Genomic DNA, 20,600 nt, shown 5'->3' with positions numbered 1-20,600 from the left:
TTGAAGAAGTTTAACTTTTTGAGCTTCTTTTCAAAAATTAATATAATGGGGCACACACAGAAAAATCTTAGAAGTGCAACCACTGGGCACGTCTCTCAAGGATGCTTTAAAAAAAAATTAATATTGTAATGTGAAAATATGGCTTCTCCTAACTACTTTACAAGGTTGCTGTGAGAGTTAAAGTTATGATGAAAAGTCTAGGGAGATTTAAAAAGCTGAGTTTTAAGTATTTGCCAAAATATGTCATTGAGCCAGTGACAAAACCAAGTCCTCTACTTTGTCTTTCATGAAAATAAATGATACATTAAACAAAAGAAAAGATAAAACAAAAACGTAGCAATTCAAGTATCTGCTTTTTTAAAAATGTAAGAATAGTCATGGGCAAATGAAATCAACAAATAACTAGTACTCTTTAGCTAATCTCAAATTCTTCATCTACTAGAACTTTAATAAGAACATCTATTCAAAATCAAATCTCTTCTTTCCCAAGTACCTTCTTGATAGTTAAAAAGTGAGGACTGTGAAAAACAAAAAGGCTTATTAACTCATAAATTAAAAGTTTTTCTCTAATAGACTGAATTTTGGCTCTGTCTACATATACAACTGGTTTAACTAAATTTAATTTTTAAAATATGGCAAGTCTTATTTTATGTTTATATATCTATAGTTTGCTAAATTAAAAAATAAAAAATTTGATGGAATTTTTCTATTTTTCAGCCAGTTATTTGATATTTAGTACCAAATTGCATTGTTTATAAATAAAATGTTTTTATCTCAAAGTAATTAGACTTTTCTTAATTACATCAAGAAGAATGTAACACCTCGGCATTAAGGAAACAAAAGAATCATTGTATCATTATAAAGTAGGCACAGCCAAATAAATACATAAATAAATAAATATTTTAAAAAATAGAGGTTGGCAAACTTTTTCTATAAAGATCCAGAGAGTAAATATTTTAAGAGCAAATATTCTTTGTGGGCCAGATATGGTCTCTGTGGTATATTCTTCCCCCCCGGCCCCACAACCCCTCCGCCCTTTAAAAATGTAAAAAACATTCTTAGCCCAAGGGTCCTATAAAACTATAAAGTATTAATTGAGTATTTCTCACTGAAGGAGCTCTAGCTCCTAGAAGACATTTTATATATTTGAATAGATAATGCAACTAACATATTAGAGGCTAGATTATTTTCTGCTTTTCTCTAGTTGTCAGTCTGATATATATACATATACATATATCTATATATCTATATCTATATCTATATCTATATCTATATCTATATATCTGTCTGTCCACAGTAGAGACATATAGACAAGTAGAGAAAAGCTGAAAATAATCTAGTCTCTAACATGTTAGTTGCATTATCTATTCAAAAATAATAAGTTATTAACAAAATATAACAAACACAAACAACTCTAAGTGTTCCTGATGTTTACCTTAGGCTTACCTTTGGCTGCAGCATGAACCACAGCAGCCTGGGAAATGACTTGATAAGCTTCAAAACCCAAATAAGACAAGGCAGAGAATAAAAGACTTCTTTTGAAAGCTCCTGGGTTTCCTATCACCTATGGAAAGAATTATGGTCAGGGTTAACAAACTTAGAAAATTTGAAGAAACTGCTATCCCAAGCAAAGATTACATCAATTTTCTCCTACCCCCAAGACAATCAATCCTATGAGTATTGGAAGCTCAAAATTTACTTTGTCAAATTCTTCAGTAAAACTATTTCACATAATTACTTTATAGGGAGAGCATATCCTGCTAAGAAAAGATTCTTAACAATGGCTGATGGTGGTAGCTTATGTAACAATCACAGTTATGCTGATAAGTGCTGGACTGGAAGATCTACATTTTATCTGAGGAAGCATGGATATTATAATTTCTTGAAATAAAATAAGAGACCAATATAATTAATATCAACCTTAAGAACAGACAAGATGAAAGATATAAAATATGGTAATTACACATAAAAAATATACATGGCTTTAAATAGAGCTATCTTCAAAAGTGATCCATGAAACCCAGTTTTAAAATAAACCATGAATAAAATAAAGAGCATATCAAAACAGATTTAGAAATTAATTTTCATAATTATGGCCAGAATTCTCAAGACCAATGGCAAAGGAATATATGGATATCACTGCAGCAATTCTTCCCTTTTTTTTCACATAGCATCAATTTTGTCCTTTCTGTCAATTTATTCCCATCTGTATAAAAACAAGCTATACTATCTTTGTAAGCTGTAATTGTTCCCTTCTTAAAAACAAAACAAAAAGCTTCCTTTTGACTTCACATCTCCCTTCAGTCTCATTTTCCAAATTCTCTTTTCAGCAAAACTCTTTCAAAAAGTTGTCTAGAGCTCTGTCTCCACTTTCTCTCTTCCCATTTTCTCTTGAGCTCACACAAATCACTTTTACCCCCACAACTCCACTGATGGTATTCTAGTTAAGGTAACCAAGGATGCTATTTCCTAGTAAACTCTCATATTACTTGATCTATCAACAGCATTTGACAGCTGTTCACTCCCTCCTTTTTTAAAAAAAAAATCATAAATGGTTAATATAAGAAATTTTTAAAATATTGCTTTATTGAGATATGTGACATAAAATAAACTGCATATTCATAACGTGTACCATGTGTTAAGATATACGTAAACCCGTAAAACTATCACCACAATCAAGGTAATGAACATATCCATCAATCCCCCCAATTTCCTCGTCTTTGTATAATTCATCCAACCCCTTTCCTCAGTACTTGCTGTGTTCTCTCACTCCTGAAGCACACTTCGCTTAGCTTTTGTAATACTACTCTCTTGAATTTACTCCTATTTCAATAACTGCTCCTTCTCTTTTGTTGGTTCCTCATCTCCAAAACCTCACTGCCCAGGTGTGTCCTGGGTTTAATCTCAGACCTTCGTTTCTCTACACATATCATTCTGGTGATCTCATTTTGTTTCATGGCTTTAAACGCCATCAACATGCCAAAAACATGCAAATTTTTAAAAGCCCAGAGGTCTCCGCTTAACTTCAGAATCATATATCCCGCTGCCCAAACAACATTTACCTCCACATGAAGTATAACAGGCATCTCAAGTATCAGCCAAAATAGCTATTGTTTCCCTCAAGTCCACTTCACTCAGTTTTCCCCTTCATGGTATTCACCTTGTACATTAGCCATTACTCAGCACAATGCCTTCCATACAATGAATTCTGAAAAAATATTTGTTGAAAAAAAAATTTGTTGAACAAAAGAAACAAGCTATCTCTTAAATATGTCTTTTCTTCAACACTGATTATAATGATTTCAAGCTAGAAGGAATTCAAATATACAAACTCATCACTAGATGGAAAGGAATGTGTCACCACCATCTCCTGGTTTTTCTACTACTTCTTGCCAGCTCCTCCTCCTCTTAAATGTTGGAATTCCTCTGTGATAGGCCTTCTTCTCATCTTACTATTAAATACATTTGACCCTCCAACAACACAGGTTTAAGCTGTGTGGGTCCACTTATATGTGGATATTCTTCAATAAATATGTACTACAGTACTAAACAGTTGAACCCACAGATACAGAGGACTGACTGTAAAGTTATAGGCAGATTTTCGACTGCTTGGGGGGTCAGCACCCTTAACCCCTGCATTATTCAGGGGTCAACTGTACTTTCAACTTCTACCATGGCATCATTTACAACTATATGCTAAAGTCTCCTGAATCTCGATCTCCAGCCCAGGCATCAGAAGGTAAAAATCAGACCTATCAAACTACTGTCTATTCCACATGTTAACTTGGCTATCTCATCATATTCACCTTAATTACCCCAAAAGATAACTCACCTCCTCCTTTATCCCTCCAAATTGTTTTCTTTGGTCCTATCCCAGGAAATAGCACCACCATCCACACTGCTAGAGTAGCCAGAAAACTGAGAATCATCCTTGACTTCTTCCTTTGAACTCCCACATCAAAGCTATCTTTTAGGTACACTTAGTTTACATCATTAATATCCTTTTATTGCATCCACTTATTTCCATTTCCATGGCTACCACTAAAGTTCAAACCACCACATAATCTCACCTGTCCTATAGCGATGAGCTTTTATTTGGTTTCCAGCATCCACTCTAGCCTATCTATTCTTGACACTAGAAAAAGTTATTTTTTAACTCAAATCTGATCTTATGAATTCTCTGTTTAAAACTCTTTCATGATTTCCTATAACCTTTAGAATAAAATAAAAAATATTTAACATGGTCTACAAGGTTTTCAGAATCTAGTTGTGGTAGGCAGCCTCTAAAATGGTCCCCAATGGGTGCTGGTTCAAGATGACAACATAGGAGGAAGCTGAACACACCTCCTCCCACAGACACACCAAATCTACAGCTACATATAGGACAAATTCCTCTGAAAGAAACCCCCAGACTAGCTGAGTGACTCCTCTACATCAGACAAAGGAGGAAAAACCCACATCAAAACAGGTAGGAGAGGCTGAGACAAAATTTTCCCATAAACCACACCTTTGGCGTGGAGACCCAGTATTGGGAGCGAACTCACAACCCTGAGCTTCTCCCTGAGGAGCAAAGGGCTTGAACCCCACACTGAGCACCTCAACTTTAAAGACTTGTACCTGAGGGCTTCCCTGGTGGCGCAGTGGTTGAGAATCTGCCTGCCAATGCAGGGGACACGGGTTCGAGCCCTGGTCCAGGAAGATCCCACATGCCGCGGAGCAACTGGGCCCGTGAGCCAGAACTACTGAGCCTGCACGTCTGGAGCCTGTGCTCCACAACAAGAGAGGCCCTGATAGTGAGAGGCCCGTGCACCGCAATGAAGAGTGGCCCCCGCTCTCCGCAACCAGAGAAAGCCCTCGCACAGAAACAAAGACCCAACACAGCTAAAAATAAATTAATTAATTAATTAAAGGAAAAAAAAAAAAAAGTTTAAAAAAAAATAAATAAATAAATAAAGACTTGTACCTGAGAGGTGAACCCCAAAACATCTAACTTAGAAAGCCAATGGAGCTTGCATCCATGAGACCCACAAGGCTATAGCAAACTGAGAAACAATTCTTTAAGGGCTCATGCACACTCACCCATCCCAGAGCCCAGCACAGAGACAGTCAACTGAAAAGCACCCAGACTTTCTGTGAAAGACACTTATTTGCTTATCTTATCTTCAGCCAGAGGAGCAGGTATCTAATTTAACACACAGTAATCATTTCCAGAGATCTCAGAGGGTGGGCACTATCAAAGCACTCTTGCTTTGCCATGCTCCAGGTAACCAGTATCTCCCCCAAAAGCGTCTGTGCATACTTTTGGTGCTCTGGTTTTTGCAGCTGCCACCAGGGGACACCCCCTGTTCGCTTGACTCTGGTGGCCAATGAGGCTTATGTTCATGAGTTTCACAGAACTGTAACAAACAGAAAAACAGTTCTAAAGTGGTTAACTCCCCACCCCCACAGGGCACAGTACACTAAGTTCCCTACATACGAACATTCAAGTTGAGAACTTTCAAAGATTTGAACATGCGTTCTCATGTCCAATCATGTAAGTTAGTTCACATGTCTGGCATACATTGTCATGTGTGGGCATCCTCTACAAGTGGTTGTGCTTTTGTGTATTTTACTATACAGTACTGTACACAATACAGTAGTACAGGATCTTTATTTCAAGCCCAGGATGTCCAGAAGCAAGTGTAAAAGCAGCAGTGATGTAGCTGGTACTGCTAAGAAGCGCCAAGTGATAACAATGGAAACAAAAGTGAAAATAATTGAGAGTGGAGCGAGGCAAAAAAATTGTAGACGTCACTCATTCTTATAACCCGAATGGTTCAACCACTGGCACAATTCTAAAGAACAAGGACAAGATTGTGGAACATGTGAAGTCCACTGTGCCGATGATGTCAACAATAATATCGAAGAAGCGTGGAAAAGTGATGGAGGAGATGGAGAAACTTCTCAGTGTGTGGACGCAGGATCAGCATCAGCGCTGAGTCTTGTTAAGCTTAATGCTGATTCAAAAGAAATGTAAAAGCCTTTATGAAGACTTGAAGAAGAAACATGGCAAAGAACCAGAGGGAACATCTTTTAATGCCAGCCATGGCTGTTTTCATCGGTTCAAGTCTAGAGCCAACTTTCACAACGTAAAAGTAAGTGGTGAGGCAGCGGGTGCAGATACGGTAGCTGCCCAGGAATTTCCTGAAATGCTTTGAGAAATTACTGATGAAGGTACATATTTACCCAAGCAGGTTTTTAATGTGGATGAGACAGGACTGTACTGGAAGAGGATGCCAGACCAAAATTACACCAGTAAGGAGGAAAAGTTGATGCCAGATTATAATGCAGCAAAGGATAGGCTAACTCTGTTGTTTGGTGGCAATGCTTCCAGCAATACGAAGCTGAAGCCTCTCTTAGTTTATCATTCAGAGAACCCAAGAGCCCTTAAAAATATAGCCAAGGCCTCTCTTCCTGTTGTATGGAAGAGTAACCCCAAAGTCTAGGTTACACAGGCCATTTTCCAGGATTGGTTTTTCCACCACTTTATCCCGGAGGTAGAGAAATATTGCTTGGAGAAGGATGTCCCATTCAACATTCTTCTGTTGCTCGACAATGCTCCAGGCCACCCCCCATTCATGGGTGACTTTCATCCCAAAGTCAAAGTAGTGCATCTGCCACCAAATACTACGTCACTCATCCAACCTGTGGACCAGGGAGTTACAGCGACTTTCAAGAAACATTATCTACGTCACACTTTTTGTCAGGCAGTAAAGGTGCGTGATCAATCAGGAACAACCTTGTGACAATTTTGGAAGGACTATACATCTACAAGGCCATAAAAAATACTGACTTTGCTTGGCATGAGGTTACGGCCGTCACCATGAATGGGGTTTGGAAGAACCTTTGCCTACAGTTTGTTCATGGTTTTCATGGATTTGAGAAGGTGGATGAGGAGTCCAAAGAGGTCTTCAGAAACTTAGTGACCCTCAGTGAGAAGCTGGAGCTAGATCTGCGAGAGGACAACTTCACTGAACTCCTTGCTGTGCAACACAAGGAGCTTACTAATGAAGACCTGATGGAACTGGAGGCCCAGAGGAAGGACAAAGAGAGACAAAAGGAATAAAAGAAATAACTAAAGAACCTAAGAGATTCACAACGCAGGAAATGGCAGAGGGATTTTCTTTATTTGAGGAGGCACTGTTAGTTTTTGAGGCACAGGACCCAAATGTAGAATGGTACACAAAGGTTGCAGCAGCTGTTCGGAATGCAATCCAGTGCTACTGTGTTATCTATGACGAGAAAAAAAAGAGCTACTACCCAGACATCACTGAACTGTTCTTTCAGGAGGGTAGATAGACTTGAATCCAGCAAGGAACCAGAACCTGTGCCATTAATGGCAGGCATGAGTGAAACTGCAGCTTGCCCTCCGTCTCCTGTTGCTGATGATCCTTCAGCTCTACCATCTCCCACCTCCTCTCCCTCCTTCAGTCAGTAACTCTTCTTGCCTGTTCACTCAATGCCAGCCCCTGTATGCCAGTTGTTGTACTGTACTACTGTATTTTTCAAAGTACTGTAGTGTAAGATTAAAAATGTTTTCTTTATTTTTTGTGTTTGTTTTTTATGTATTATTTGTGTGAAAAGTATTATAAATCTATTACAGTACAGTACTATGTAGCCGATTGTGTTAGTTGGATACCTAGGCTAAGTTTGGTGGACTTACGAACAAATTGAACTGATGAATGTGCTCTCAGAACAGAACTTGTTCGTACGTAGGGGACTTACTGTACAGAGAAAACAGACTGAAATGCACCTCCAGGCTTTCTGTGACAGAGGCCTATTAGCTTATATTCATAGCTAGGCCTAAATGGAAGGTCGCTAATTAAATACACATATTAGGGGCCAATTACAATCCTTTCCAATTATAAAACCTCAGAAAAAGACCTTAATAAAATGGAAACCAGTGATTTACCTGATAAAGTGTTCAAAATAAGCCACAAAGATGCTCACTGAGCTCAGAGGAAGAATGATGAACAAAGTGAGAATTTCAACAAAGGAACAGAAAATATAAGAAAGTACCAAACAGAAATCATAGAGCTGAAGAATACAATAACTGAAATGAAAAATACAACAGAGCAGTTCAACAGCAGACTAGAAGAAGTGGAAGAAAGTATCAGTGAACTTGAAGACAGGGCAATGGAACTCATCCAATCAGAGCAGCACAAAGAAAAAAAAAAAAAGAATAAAGAAGAGTGAAGATAGTTTAAGGGACTTAAGGGACAACATCAAACAGACCAATATTTGTATTATAGGTGTCCCAGAAGGAGAAGAGAAAGGGGCGGAAAACTTATTTGAAGAAACAGTGGCTGAAAACTTCCCTAATCCAGGGAAGAAAACAGACATCCAGATCCAGGAAGCCCAGAGAATTCAAAAAAAGATGAATCAAAAGAGACCCACACCAAGACACATGAAAATTAAAAAGTCAAGACAAGCAGGGAACCTTAAAAGCAGCAAGAGAAAAGCAACGTGTTACATACAAGGGATTTCCCTCCCACCCCAAGACTTATCAGCAGATATTTCAGCAGAAACTTTGCAGGCGGGAAGGGAGTTAGGCACAATATATTTAAAGTCCTGAAAGGAAAAACTGCCAACTAAGAACACTCTACCTGGTAAAGTTGTCCTTCAGAATTGAAGGAGAGATTAACAGTTTTCCAGACAAGCAAAACAAGAAGTTTATCATCACTAGAATGGTCTTACAAGAAACCTTAAAGGGACTTCCTTAATTTAAAATGAAAGGGTGCTGATTAGTAACAGGAAAACATATGAAAGTACAAATCTCACCAGTAAAGGTAAATACATATGAAAATTAGGAAAATCTAATGTTGTAAAGGTGGTGAGTTAATTGACTATAAAGCTAGTAGTAAAAATAATTTGTTAACAGACACACAAAATAAAAAGAAATAAACTGCAACATCAAAAACATAAAATGTGGGGGGAGGGGAGAAGTAAAAACATACAGCTTTAGAATGCATTCAAATTTAAGTTGCTATCAACTTAAAGTAGACTGTTAAAACTCTAAGATGTTTTATGTAAGCCTCACGGTAACCACAAAGCAAAAACCTATAGGAGGGGCTTCCCTGGTGGCACAGTGGTTAAGAATCTGCCTGCCAATGCATGGGACACGGGTTCAAGCCCTGGTCTGGGAAGATCCCACATGCCGGAGAGCAACTAAGCCCGTGTGCCACAACTCCTGAGCCTGCGCTCTAGAGCCTGCGAGCCACAACTACTGAGCCCGCGTGCCACAACTACTGAAGCCCGCATGCCTAGAGCCCATGCTCTATAACAAGAAAGCCACCGCAATAAGAAGCCTGTGTACCGCAACGAAGAGTAGCCCCCACTCGCCACAACTAGAAAAAGCCCGTGCACAGCAACAAAGACTCGACACAACCAAAAATAAATAAAAGAAAATAAATAAATTAAAAAAAAAACAACTATAGGAGATATGCCAAAGAGAAAGAGAAAAGAATAAGCATTCCACTTCAGAAAATAAACAAATCACAAAGGAAGAGAGCAAAAGAAGAAGAAAGGAACAAAAGAATTACAAAACAACCAAAAAACAATTAACAAAATGGCAATAGTAAATCCATACCTATCAGTAATTACTTTAAATGTAAATGGACCAAATTCTCCAATCAAAAGACACAGAGTGGTTGAATGGATTAAAAAAAAAAAAGAAAAAAACAGACTCAACTATATGCTGCCTACAACAGAAACAATTCAGCTTTAAGGACACACAAAGACTGAAAATGAAGAATGAAGGGATGGAAAAAATATTCCATGCAAATGGAAACCAAAAGGAAGTTGGGGTAGCTGTGTCAAACAAAACATACATTAAGACAAAGACTGTAATAAGAAACAAAGAATGTCATTATATGACGATATAACGTTTGTAAACATGCATCCAACATAGAAGGACCTAAATATATAAAGCAATTATCAACAGACCTAACAACAGAAATAGATGGCAATACAATAACAGTAAGGGACTTCAATACCCCACTTTCATCAATGGATAGATCATCCAGAAAGAAAATCAATAAGGAAACACTGGCCTCAAACAACATGTTTAACCAGATGGACTTAATGGGCATATATAGAACATTCCATCCCAAAGCAACAGAATATACAAGCATACATGAAACATTCTCCAGGACAGATCATAATGTTAGGTCACAAAATAAGTCTTAATAAATTTAAGAAGATTAAAATCATATCAAGCATTTTTTCTAACCACAATGGTATGAAACTAGAAATCAATTACAAGAAGAAAATTCACATATATATGAAGATTAAACAACATGCTACTGTACAACCAATGCTTCAAAGAAGAAATGAAGAGAAATTTTTAAAAAAACACCTTGAAAAAACTGAAAATGGCAATACAGCATACCAAAATCTGTAGGATATAGCAAAAGCAGTTCTAAGAGGGAAGTTCATAGTGATAAATGCCTATGTTAACAAACATGAAAGATTTCAATTCAACAACTCACTTTACATCTCAAGGAGCTGGAAAAAAAAAAAAAAGAAAAAGAAAAACAAACAAAACCCAAAACTAGCAGAAGGAAGGAAATAACTAAAATCAGAGGGGGAACAAATGAAATAAAGACTAAAAAGACAAGAGAAATGATCAATAAAACGAAGACGTGCGTTTTTTGTTTTTGTTTTTTTTAAGGTACACAAAATAGACAAACATTTAGCTAGATTCACCAAGTAAAAAAAGAAGACTCAAATAAATAAAATTATAAATGAAAGAGGAGACAGCACAACCAATACCACAGAAGTACAAAGGACCATAAGAGTCTACTATGAACAATCATACACCGACAAATTGAACCACCTAGAAGAAATGAATAAATTCCTACTAACATACAACCTACCAAGACTGTATCATGAAGAAATAGAAAATCTGAACAGACCAATTACCAATTAAGGCAATTGAATCAGTAATCAAAAGCCTCCCAACAAAGAATGGCCTAGGACTAGATGGATTCACTGGTGAATTCTATCAAACATTTAAGGAATGAATACCAATGCTTCTCAAACTCTTTCAAAAACAGAAGAGGAAAAACTTCCAAACTAATTTTATGAGGCCAGCATTAACCTAATACCAAAGTCAGAAAAGAACATTACAAGAAAAAAAAGTACAGGCCAATATCCCTGATGAACATAGATGCAAAAATCTTCAACAGAATTAGCAAATGAAATTCAATAATACATTAAAAGAATCATAAGCCAAGATCAAGTGGGATTTATTTTAGGGATGCAAGGATGGTTCAACATCTGCAAATCAATCTGATTCACCACATTAACAAAATGAATGCCAAAAATCATATGATCATCTCAATAGATGCAGAAAAAGCATTTGTCAAAATTCAATATCTATTTACGATAAAATTCTGAACAAAGTGGGTATAGAGGGAATGTACCTCAACATAATAAAGGCCATAAATGACAAACCCATGGCTAACATCACAGTCAATGGTGAAAAGTTGAAAGCTTCTCCTCTAAGATGAGAAACAAGACAAGGATACCCTCTCTTGCCACTTTTATTCAGTATAGTATTGGAAGTCCTAGCCAGAGCAATTAGGCAAGAAAAAAAAAAAAGGTGTGGGGCATACAAATTGGAAAAGAAGTAAAATTATCAGTATATGCAGATGACATGATGGCATACACAGAAAACCCTAAAAACTCCGCAAAAAAACTGTTAGAAATAATATATGAATTAAGTAAAGTTGCAGCATATAAAATCAATATACAAAAAATGTTGTTTTTATATACTAATAACAAACTATCAAAAATAGAAGTTAAGAAAATAATCCCATTTACAGTTATACCAAAAAGAATAAAGCACCTAGGAATAAATTTAACCAAGGAGGTGAAAGACCTGTACACTGAAAACTAAAAGACACTGATGAAAGAAATTGAAGAGGACATAATGGAAAGATATTCCATGCTCATGGTTTAGAGGAATTAATATTGTTAAAAGGCCCATACTACCCAAAGCAATCTGCAGGTTCAGTACAATCCCTATAAAATGTCCAATGGTGTTTTTCACAGAAATAAAACAATCCTAAAATTTGTATGGAATTACAAAAGACCCCAAATAGCCAAAGCAATCCAGAGAAAAAAAGAGCAAAGCTGGAGGCATCATGCTGATTTCAAACTAAATTATAAACCTATAGTGATCAAAACAGTATGGTATTCACATAAAAAAAAGACACATAGATCAATGCAACAGAATAGAGAGCCCAGAAATAACCCCACGCCTATGTTGTCAGTAATTATTGACAAAGGAGTCAAGAATATATAATGGGGAAAGGACAGTCTTTTTGGTGTTGGGAAAACTGGACAGCCACATGCAAAAGAATGAAACTGGACCACTACCTTATACTCCATACACAAAAATTAACTCAAAATGGATTAAAGACTTCATTGTAAGACCTGAAACCATAAAACTCCTAGAAGGAAACATAGGGGTAAGCTCCATGACACTGGTCTTAGCAATGACTTTGAATTTGACACCAAAAACAACGGCAACAAAAGCAAAAACAAACAAGTGGGACTTCATCAAACTGAAATGTTTCTGCACAGCAAAGGAAACAATGAACAAAATGAAAAGGCAACCTACCGAAAGGGAAAAAAATATTTGCAAATCATATATCTGATAAGGGGTTAGTATCTAAAATATATTAAGAACTCATATAACTCAACAGCAAAAAAACAAACATCCAATTAAAAAAATGAGTAGAGGATCTGAAGAAACATTTTTCCAAAGAAGACATACAGAGAGCCAAGAGGTACATGAAAAGGTACTCAACATCACTAATCACCAGGGAAATGCAAATCAGAACCATAATGAAATCTCACCTCACACCTGTTAGAATGGCCATTATCAAAAAGACAAGATATAACCAGTGCTGGAGAGGATTTGAGAAAAGGGCACTCTTGTGCACCATTGTTGGTAATGTAAATTGGTGCAACCACTATGGAAAACAGTACGGTGGTTCTTCCAAAAATTGAAAATAGAACGTCAATATGATCCACCGATTCTACTTCTGGGTATTTATCCTAAGGAAACAAAAACACTAACTTGAAAAAATATATGCACCCCATGTTGCACTGCAATATTACTTACAATGGCCAAGACATGAAAGCAACCTAAGTGTCCATCAATGAATGAACAACAACAAAATGATACACACACACACAAAATGGAATATTATTTAACCATTGGAAAAAAAAGAATTCTTGCCATTTGCAACAACATGGACCTTGAGGGCATTAGGCTAAGTGAAATAAATGAGAGAGAAAAAGACAAATACAGTATGATCTAACTTATATGTGGAATCTAAAAAAAAAAAATCCAAACTCATATACAAGAGCTTGGTGGTTGCCAGAGGCAAGGGAAGAGGGGCTGGGGGTGTGTGGAAGAGGTGGGTGAAATGGGTGAAGTTGGACAAACTTCCAGTTATAAAATAAATACATCTTGAGGATATAATGTACAGCACAGTGACTATAATTAATAATAATGTACTGCAATATTTGAAAGTTGCTGAGAGAATAAATCTTAAAAGTTCTCATCACCAGAAAAAAAATTGTAACTATGTGTGGAGATTGATATTAACTAGCCTTACTGTGGTGATCATTTCACAATATATACAAACACAAATACTGAATCATTATGTTGTACACCTGAAACTAATACATGTCAATTATCTCTCAATTTAAAAATAAATAAAATAAAATGGGCCTCAATGAGCCCTGCTTTCTGATATTCACTCCCCTGTGCAATCCCCTCCCCTTAAATGTAGACTGAACTTTCTGACTCCCTTGTAAGAAACAGAATATGCAGAAGTGAAAAGATGTTACTTCTAAGATTAGGTTATAAAAAGACTGTGGCTTCCATCTTTGATACTCACTCTCTCATGTTTTCCTTCTGACTGCATGCCTGCCATGGGGGAATCTAGCTGCTGTGTCATGAGGCAGCCCTGAGAAGAAGCCCTCCTGGTGAGTAACAAAGGCCTGCCTACAGGCACATGATGAGCTTGGAAGCAGAACTTTCCCTTTACCCTCAAGTTGAGCCTTCGCACGAGCCCTTAGCAACTGAACAGGCTGATTCAACCTTATGAGAGATCTTCAGCTAGAGGCACCCAGATAAACCTCATGTGGATTCCTAATCAACAGAAACCATGAGATAATAAACGTTTGTTGCTTTAAGACATTATGTTTTGTGATAATTTGTTATCAATAATAGATAACTAATAAACTGGTACTTGCCTAACTTTTCAGCCTTGGTTTATTTCAGTTTACTCTTCCACTCCAGGCTTCAGTCATACTTTCAGTTCCTCAAAAATGCCAACTTTTCTTACCTCAAAGCCTCATGCTACTCTCTACAGGCATATTCTTTTGTGCTCATCTTCCCTTTATCAAGTGTTTATATCACATCTCTAACTGCTTACACACTTCCCCTTTTCCCTTTAAGATCAGGTTAGGTGTAATTTTGCTTCCCTTTTCCTAACACTTAGCATTCATTACATTTACTCAATAACTACCTTTCCTTCTGTCAGATCAGTGAGAAAAAGGTTGTTTCTCACGTTCATTATACCCCCAGAGCTTAGAATAGTCTTGCTCATAGTAAGCACTCAGTACAAATTTGCTGAAAAATAAACGTTCAGAGATGAGTGTTTTGTAGTATAGACTACAAATTGAAAAAGACAGAAAAATGAAGTCTGAGTTACTCAAAAGTAGCCCCCATCTCTGCAAACCCCTGGGGAATAAATACCTCAAACTCAACTTATTGACATCAAGCAGGGAGGAAGGTCTAGGAAACAGAAAAACAGAAATGATAAGGCTATGAAAACACATGAAAAATTGGAAATCTGGTAATAATAAATAGTTCCACCCCCCTAAAAATTCAATATACTTAGAGGGAGGAAAGAATTTTCATTATTGCCTTTGGCTTAGGGCAGAGTTTTACTACCTACAAATCTCTCTAGTATCTCATGATTGTGATTTTTTTCTGTCCTTTTCTATCTTGCTTCTCTAGTTTTCAGTTTTTTAGCACAATGGCCATATGCAGCTCATGTGCTCTGTAGATACTCGGAGTATCTGGAGATACATCTTTCTAGCTGTGTGGCTTGGATACATTATTTAACCTTATTTCAATTTCCTCTTCTAAAAAAATGATTAAAATAACAGCTCTTATTTCATAGGGTGCATGGAAACATTTCAGTACACAACTAAATCAGGTAATGCTTAACACAACGCCTGGTTATAGTAAGCCTTCAATAAATGTTATTATTATCTAATAACAGTGGATCATTCCACTAAAATGAAATTTTTAACTCACCAAAGCTCTAATTTGGAAACTTGAGGCTAGTTTCATACTTAGTACTCCTCCCATCCCTCTGCTCATATCATCCAACCCATCTGGCTATAAGCTCTTCCAAGGAAAGGGATCAAGCCTTACTGTCTTTCAACCCTCCCCCACCCCACAACTCTGAACACATAGCAGGCAGTCAAAAATGTATATTTAAAATAATGAAGCACCTAGTTCAACTGATATATATCCAGTGCACACCCTCACCCTTCAATCCCCTTTCAGAGATAAACCTAGGCCAATCAGTCTAACAGAAATGCGAAAATTGGGATGACAATCTAACATCCCAACATCCTTCCTTAACGTTATGCAGATGAAACAAGAAACTCAAAAATAGTTTTTAAACCTAAATAGTGCATAAATCTCTGGTTCTGAGCCGTAGGAACTTTCAAAATCACAGAGCAAACTTCTCAAAGTGCGGTAGACTGACAGCCTCAGGTGCTATTACCATATCTGGCCGTCACCGAAAGCTAACATTATCTCACAGAGGTCAAGGTCTTTCTCCCCTACAGTTCTCCTTGCATTTACACAGGAAAGACAGGCATGAGGCAGATTCTCCGGAGTGACGGGAGCGTCTGGGGCGGGGGGGGGGCTCACTCCTCCTCCTCCGACCCCAGTTTTCAGAGAGGAACTGGGCTTGCGAAAGGGAGAGGACCTGTCCGTCGCGGTTACCGGGAGAGCTCCAGGCACACCAGGCCCCGAACTCCTTCCTCAGTTCACCACATACCCTAAGGTGACGCGGGGCCACCGAGCCTGAAGAAGGAAGGGGCCGCCGGAGCCCAGCCGGTAGGGGAGAAAAGCGGGAGCCTGGACGGCGAGGGTACCTCAGCGCCGCGGAGTCGCCAGAGAACGCACTGCTCCCGGCTGCCAGCAGCACCCGTCGGGAGCCGAGGTCCCAGGGCAGCGCTACGTCCCAAAGGAAGGGAGCGCCAGAGTCGCAGGGATAGCGCCATGATCCGCGGCTCCCAAGCCTGACCCCTCACCCCTTTGCCTGCTACGAAGCGGGGCGGAGCGAAAAGCGCCCCAGTCTCTCCACAAAAAGCAGCGCCTACCGGCTTCCGGCCCCGCTCCTCTTCCTCTCCCCCCGCAGCTTCCGGTCCATGGTTTCTGGGGGCGGGAAATACCTCGATTGGGTGGGACTTAGTGGCCTTCCTGCGCCTGCGCCGAGTGGACTGGGGCAGGGAGATAGCGCCCTTCGGGCTGCTGGCTTTTGGCCGTCCTGGGTGTCTGTTTTGGCTTTGGCTCAAGGATAGATCACCAGAACAGACTTGAAAGCGCTGAAATAGACCCAAGAATTTCCGTATGCAAGCAAATAATGATTTGTTATTTATAATTCTCTGGTGCCTTCAAAGGTGGGGAGAATCCTGGTACTGGAGGGTACTTTTAGGAAATAAACGCTTGTTAGAATTAAACTGTTCTACATAAAGAAGGGAATGGAAGAGGTTGAGAGACTGGAGGGGGAGTTTCTCGGGGAGAAGGGAGAAGCCAGAGACGGGCAAAGAATGACCAGCCCACAGTGATCCAACAAGAAAGACTAGGGAGAGGAGGCCTCTTGACAGAAGGTTGATGGCGTTGTATGCTTTGGGATGTGTCGTATAAAACCCCTGGCTTCCCCTCAGAATATTCAGTAAGGTCAGTATTGCTTTTTCACTGGACTGGAATTCTTTTGGAGGGGATGAAGAGGTTTTGAATCCTACTTCAGAGTTGATGTGGGAGAAAACACAAGCTGCAAACCTACTATATGGATTATATGAAATTTTTTTATGGGCAATAAGGGAAGATGGTTATAGTTTTTAAAAAATTAGGTTACATTTATGTAGTACTTTCAATACTATGTAGTGAATTAACAAACACTTTTATTTCATTTGATCTTCCCAACGACCTTGTGAAGTAAGTGGTATCCCAAGTTAATAAACAAGTGAACTATAGCTCAAAGAGATTTATTTTTATTTTTATTTTTTTTAAACGTTTTCTTTTTTTTTTTTTTTAAACTTTGGGTTTATTTATTTATTTATGGCTGTGTTGGGTCTTCGTTTCTGTGCGAGGGCTTTCTCTAGTTGTGGCAAGTGGGGGCCATTCTTCATCGCGGTGCACAGGCCTCTCATTATCGCGGCCTTGTTGCGGAGTGCAGGTTCCAGACGCACAGGCTCAGTAATTGTGGCTCACGGGCCTAGTTGCTCCGCGGCATGTGGGATCTTCCCAGACCAGGGCTCGAACCCGTGTCCCCTGCATTGGCAGGCAGATTCTCAACCACTGCGCCACCAGGGAAGCCCAAAGAGATTTATTAACCAAGGTTACCTAGCTGGTAGGTATTGGTAGAAGACTAGAATCCATGTCTTCTAACGATAAGTCCAATGCTTCTTCTATTGATTGCTCCTTCCACCACTTCCCGTTAAATCAACCATATTTCTTTATGATTACATCAGTGATATCCCTATTTTCTTTGTTTTTAACATATATTTTAAAAGATATATAGATCCTCTTCCAAACTTTCTTTTTTTACATATTTCTACTGGTAGTTTTCTCAGTATTGCTAAATAATATGTTTATACCACTGAATGCCATCATAATCCTGAGATTGAGTTTCTGATATTTCAGCCAGAGTAAAATTTTAATTAAAATTTTCATTTTGAAAAAAAATTTAGATCCTTAGGAAAGGTGCAGGAAATCCCATATATTCTTCACCTAGATTCATCCATTGTTAACATATTGCCACATTTTCTTTATCTTTCTTTACATATACTACATATAATATGCATATTCTATTCCTATTATTATTTTCTGTTGTTGAACCTTTTTAGAATAGATTACAGATATCATGATTCTTCATGCCCAGAAACAAAGACGTTCTCTTATTTAGTCCCAGTACAGTTACCAAATTCAGGAAGTTGAAATTGATAGAATACTATTATTTAATATACAAGTTTTGCTTATTGTCCCAATGCTGTCCTTTATAACAACCATTTTTTCCCCAACTTGTATCAAATCCTGATTATGTGTTGCATTTAATTGTCCTGTTTCTTTAGTCTATTTAAGTCTGTAATATTTCTCTCTTGGCTTCAGGCACAGTATCTTTTCTTGCCTCCCATGAGCCTCAGACTTCCCTATGTGATATTCTTTCAGGATTCCTTCCCATTTCACTACCTTAGCACTCTCCCCCTTCCCCCTACCCCACTCCACTATTCCTGACCTAGCTAATTCCTATTCATCTTTCAGCTCTCAGTCCAAATGTTACTTCCTCAGAGAAATTTTTCTTGATTCCCCTTAATATATTTTCATTTTCTTTGTAGCTCTAAGCACATTTTATAATTTCATTTTTATATTTGTGATTATTTGTCAATTGAGTATATTTTAGAGGTAGAGTTGATAAGAATTAGTAATGTGTGCCTTCACTGTACTATAAACTCAATGACATGTCTGCTTTTGCCTATAACAGGGCCTGGCACAATTTCTTCATTCACTAATGAAATATATTTTGCTTATCTATAATATGCCTGGTATTCTTCTAGATGCGAATTCCTAGTGGAGTATATATTCCAGTTGGGGAAAGATAGTAAGCAAGGTAAATGATATAATAGATCATAAAAGATATAATAAATGATGATAAATGCTGAAAAAGGAAGATAAAGCAGAAAGGGGTATAGAGTGTATTTCTGCGTAGGCATTACAGTTTTAAATAGGATGGTGGCCACAGAAGAACTCACTGAGGGGGAAGAGGGAATGAGCCATGAAAATATCTGGGGGCAGAGCATATCATGCCAAGTGAAATGAAAGTGCAAAGGCATGAATTGGGAAGGCAAGTGGCATTTTCTCTGAACATAAGTCCGCTCTAGATTGAGTGAGCAAGAAGGAGACTCTTAAGGTCTTGAGTGACCTTAAGAGATAAGGTCAGAGAAGAGATGGGGACCAAGTAATGTAGGACCTTGTAGGCAATTGTAAGGACTTTGGCTTTTTTTCTTTGTATGATCATGTGGGACACAGTCTAATTTACATTTTAATTAGATCCTTATGACTGTTTTGAAAATAGACTGAAGGGGAGCAGGAAGGGAAGCAGTTACTGGGTATTACAGAAATGTAGAAAGAAATAGAGGTGACTCAGACTAGGCTGGAAAATAGGTGTAGTCAGAATCCAGGTGTATTTTGAAGGTAGAGTTGACAGGATTAGCCAACACACTGGACCAGTTGGGATGGGGTATGAGAGAGACAAAGATGTCTCCAAGTGTTTTGGCCCAAACAACTGGAAGGAAGCTTTGCCACTACTTGAGATAAAGAGGACTGTGGGAGATACGAATTTGGGAAGGAAGATCAGGAGGGTTTACTTGTACATTGAGATTTGAAATGATTATTAGGCATCTGTGGTAGCCAGCCTTCAAGATGGCCCCCAGTGGTTCTTACCTCCTGGATTTACTCCTTTGTGGGATTCCCTCTCACATTAGATATAGGCTTGTCTATTTGACCAATAGAATACTGCAAATGTGATGGTATATGACTTCTGAGGCTAAATCATAAAACTCATGAAGCTTCTCCCTTGATCTCTCAGATTGTTTGCCTTGGGGGAAGCCAGCAGCCATGCTATTAGGGTACTCAAGCAGCTCTAGTAAGAGGTACACGTTGGAGAGGGAACCGAGGTCTCCCACCAACAAAGAGCACTACTGTTAACGTGCGAGTAAGCCACCTTGGAAGCAGATCCTCCAGCCCCATAAGATGACTGCAACTCTGCATAATACCTGATTGCAACTCTTGTGAGAGATGATAAGCCAGAACCCAGCTAAGCCACTCTGAAATTCCTGAAACAAAGAAGCTGTATAATAAATGACTACTTAGTTGTAAGTCCCTAAGTTTGGTATAATCTGTTATGGAACAGTAGATAACTAATACAACTCACAAGTAGGGAGTTGGAATCTAGAGTTTCAGGATTTGGAAATTTGGGAGCCTTTAGAATATAGATGGATTTCAAAGCTGTAAGGCTGGATGAGGTAACTAAAGGTGTGGATGAAGATAGAAAAAAGAAAAGTCAAGAACTAAACCCTGGGGTACTCCAGTGTAAGAACTGGGAATATGAGGATCAAAAAGCAAAGGAGATAAAAAGGAACAACCAGTGAGGTAGAAGAACGCCAAGAGACTATTTTGTGAATATCTCATTCATTTTAGCATCCCTTTAAATCTCCACCAGGTGTTAAGT

At 38.3% G+C, this 20,600-nt stretch overlaps 2 protein-coding genes across 8 annotated transcripts in view; one reads left to right on the top strand and one right to left on the bottom strand.

Moving 5' to 3' along the window:
• RMDN1 (regulator of microtubule dynamics 1) overlaps positions 1–16,485 on the bottom strand; it is a 36,737-nt gene extending 20,252 nt beyond the window's left edge. For 4 of the 6 annotated variants that reach the window (XM_059902208.1, XM_059902209.1, XM_059902213.1 and 1 more), the window contains exons 1-2: positions 16,243–16,485; positions 1,447–1,564 (exon numbers count right to left, since the gene is read on the bottom strand). In XM_059902208.1, the coding sequence (XP_059758191.1) occupies positions 1,447–1,564; positions 16,243–16,371 (247 nt within the window). In that variant the 5' untranslated portion in view covers positions 16,372–16,485. Of the gene's footprint in view, positions 1–1,446; positions 1,565–3,062; positions 3,209–16,242 lie in introns of all 6 variants that reach the window. The other 2 variants (XM_059902211.1, XM_059902212.1) reach the window with 2 other exon arrangements.
• Positions 16,486–16,574: 89 nt separating this feature from the next.
• The window catches only part of CPNE3 (copine 3), a 50,242-nt gene continuing 46,216 nt past the window's right edge, over positions 16,575–20,600 (top strand). For both annotated transcript variants that reach the window (XM_059902206.1, XM_059902205.1), the window contains exon 1: positions 16,575–17,050. The gene's annotated coding sequence lies outside the window, so the exon portion shown is untranslated. The remainder of the gene's footprint in view (positions 17,051–20,600) is intronic.

This window comes from Balaenoptera ricei, chromosome 17 (genome assembly GCF_028023285.1).
Source record: "Balaenoptera ricei isolate mBalRic1 chromosome 17, mBalRic1.hap2, whole genome shotgun sequence".
NCBI lineage: Eukaryota > Metazoa > Chordata > Mammalia > Artiodactyla > Balaenopteridae > Balaenoptera > Balaenoptera ricei.
This window is presented reverse-complemented; position numbering and strand designations above follow the sequence as displayed.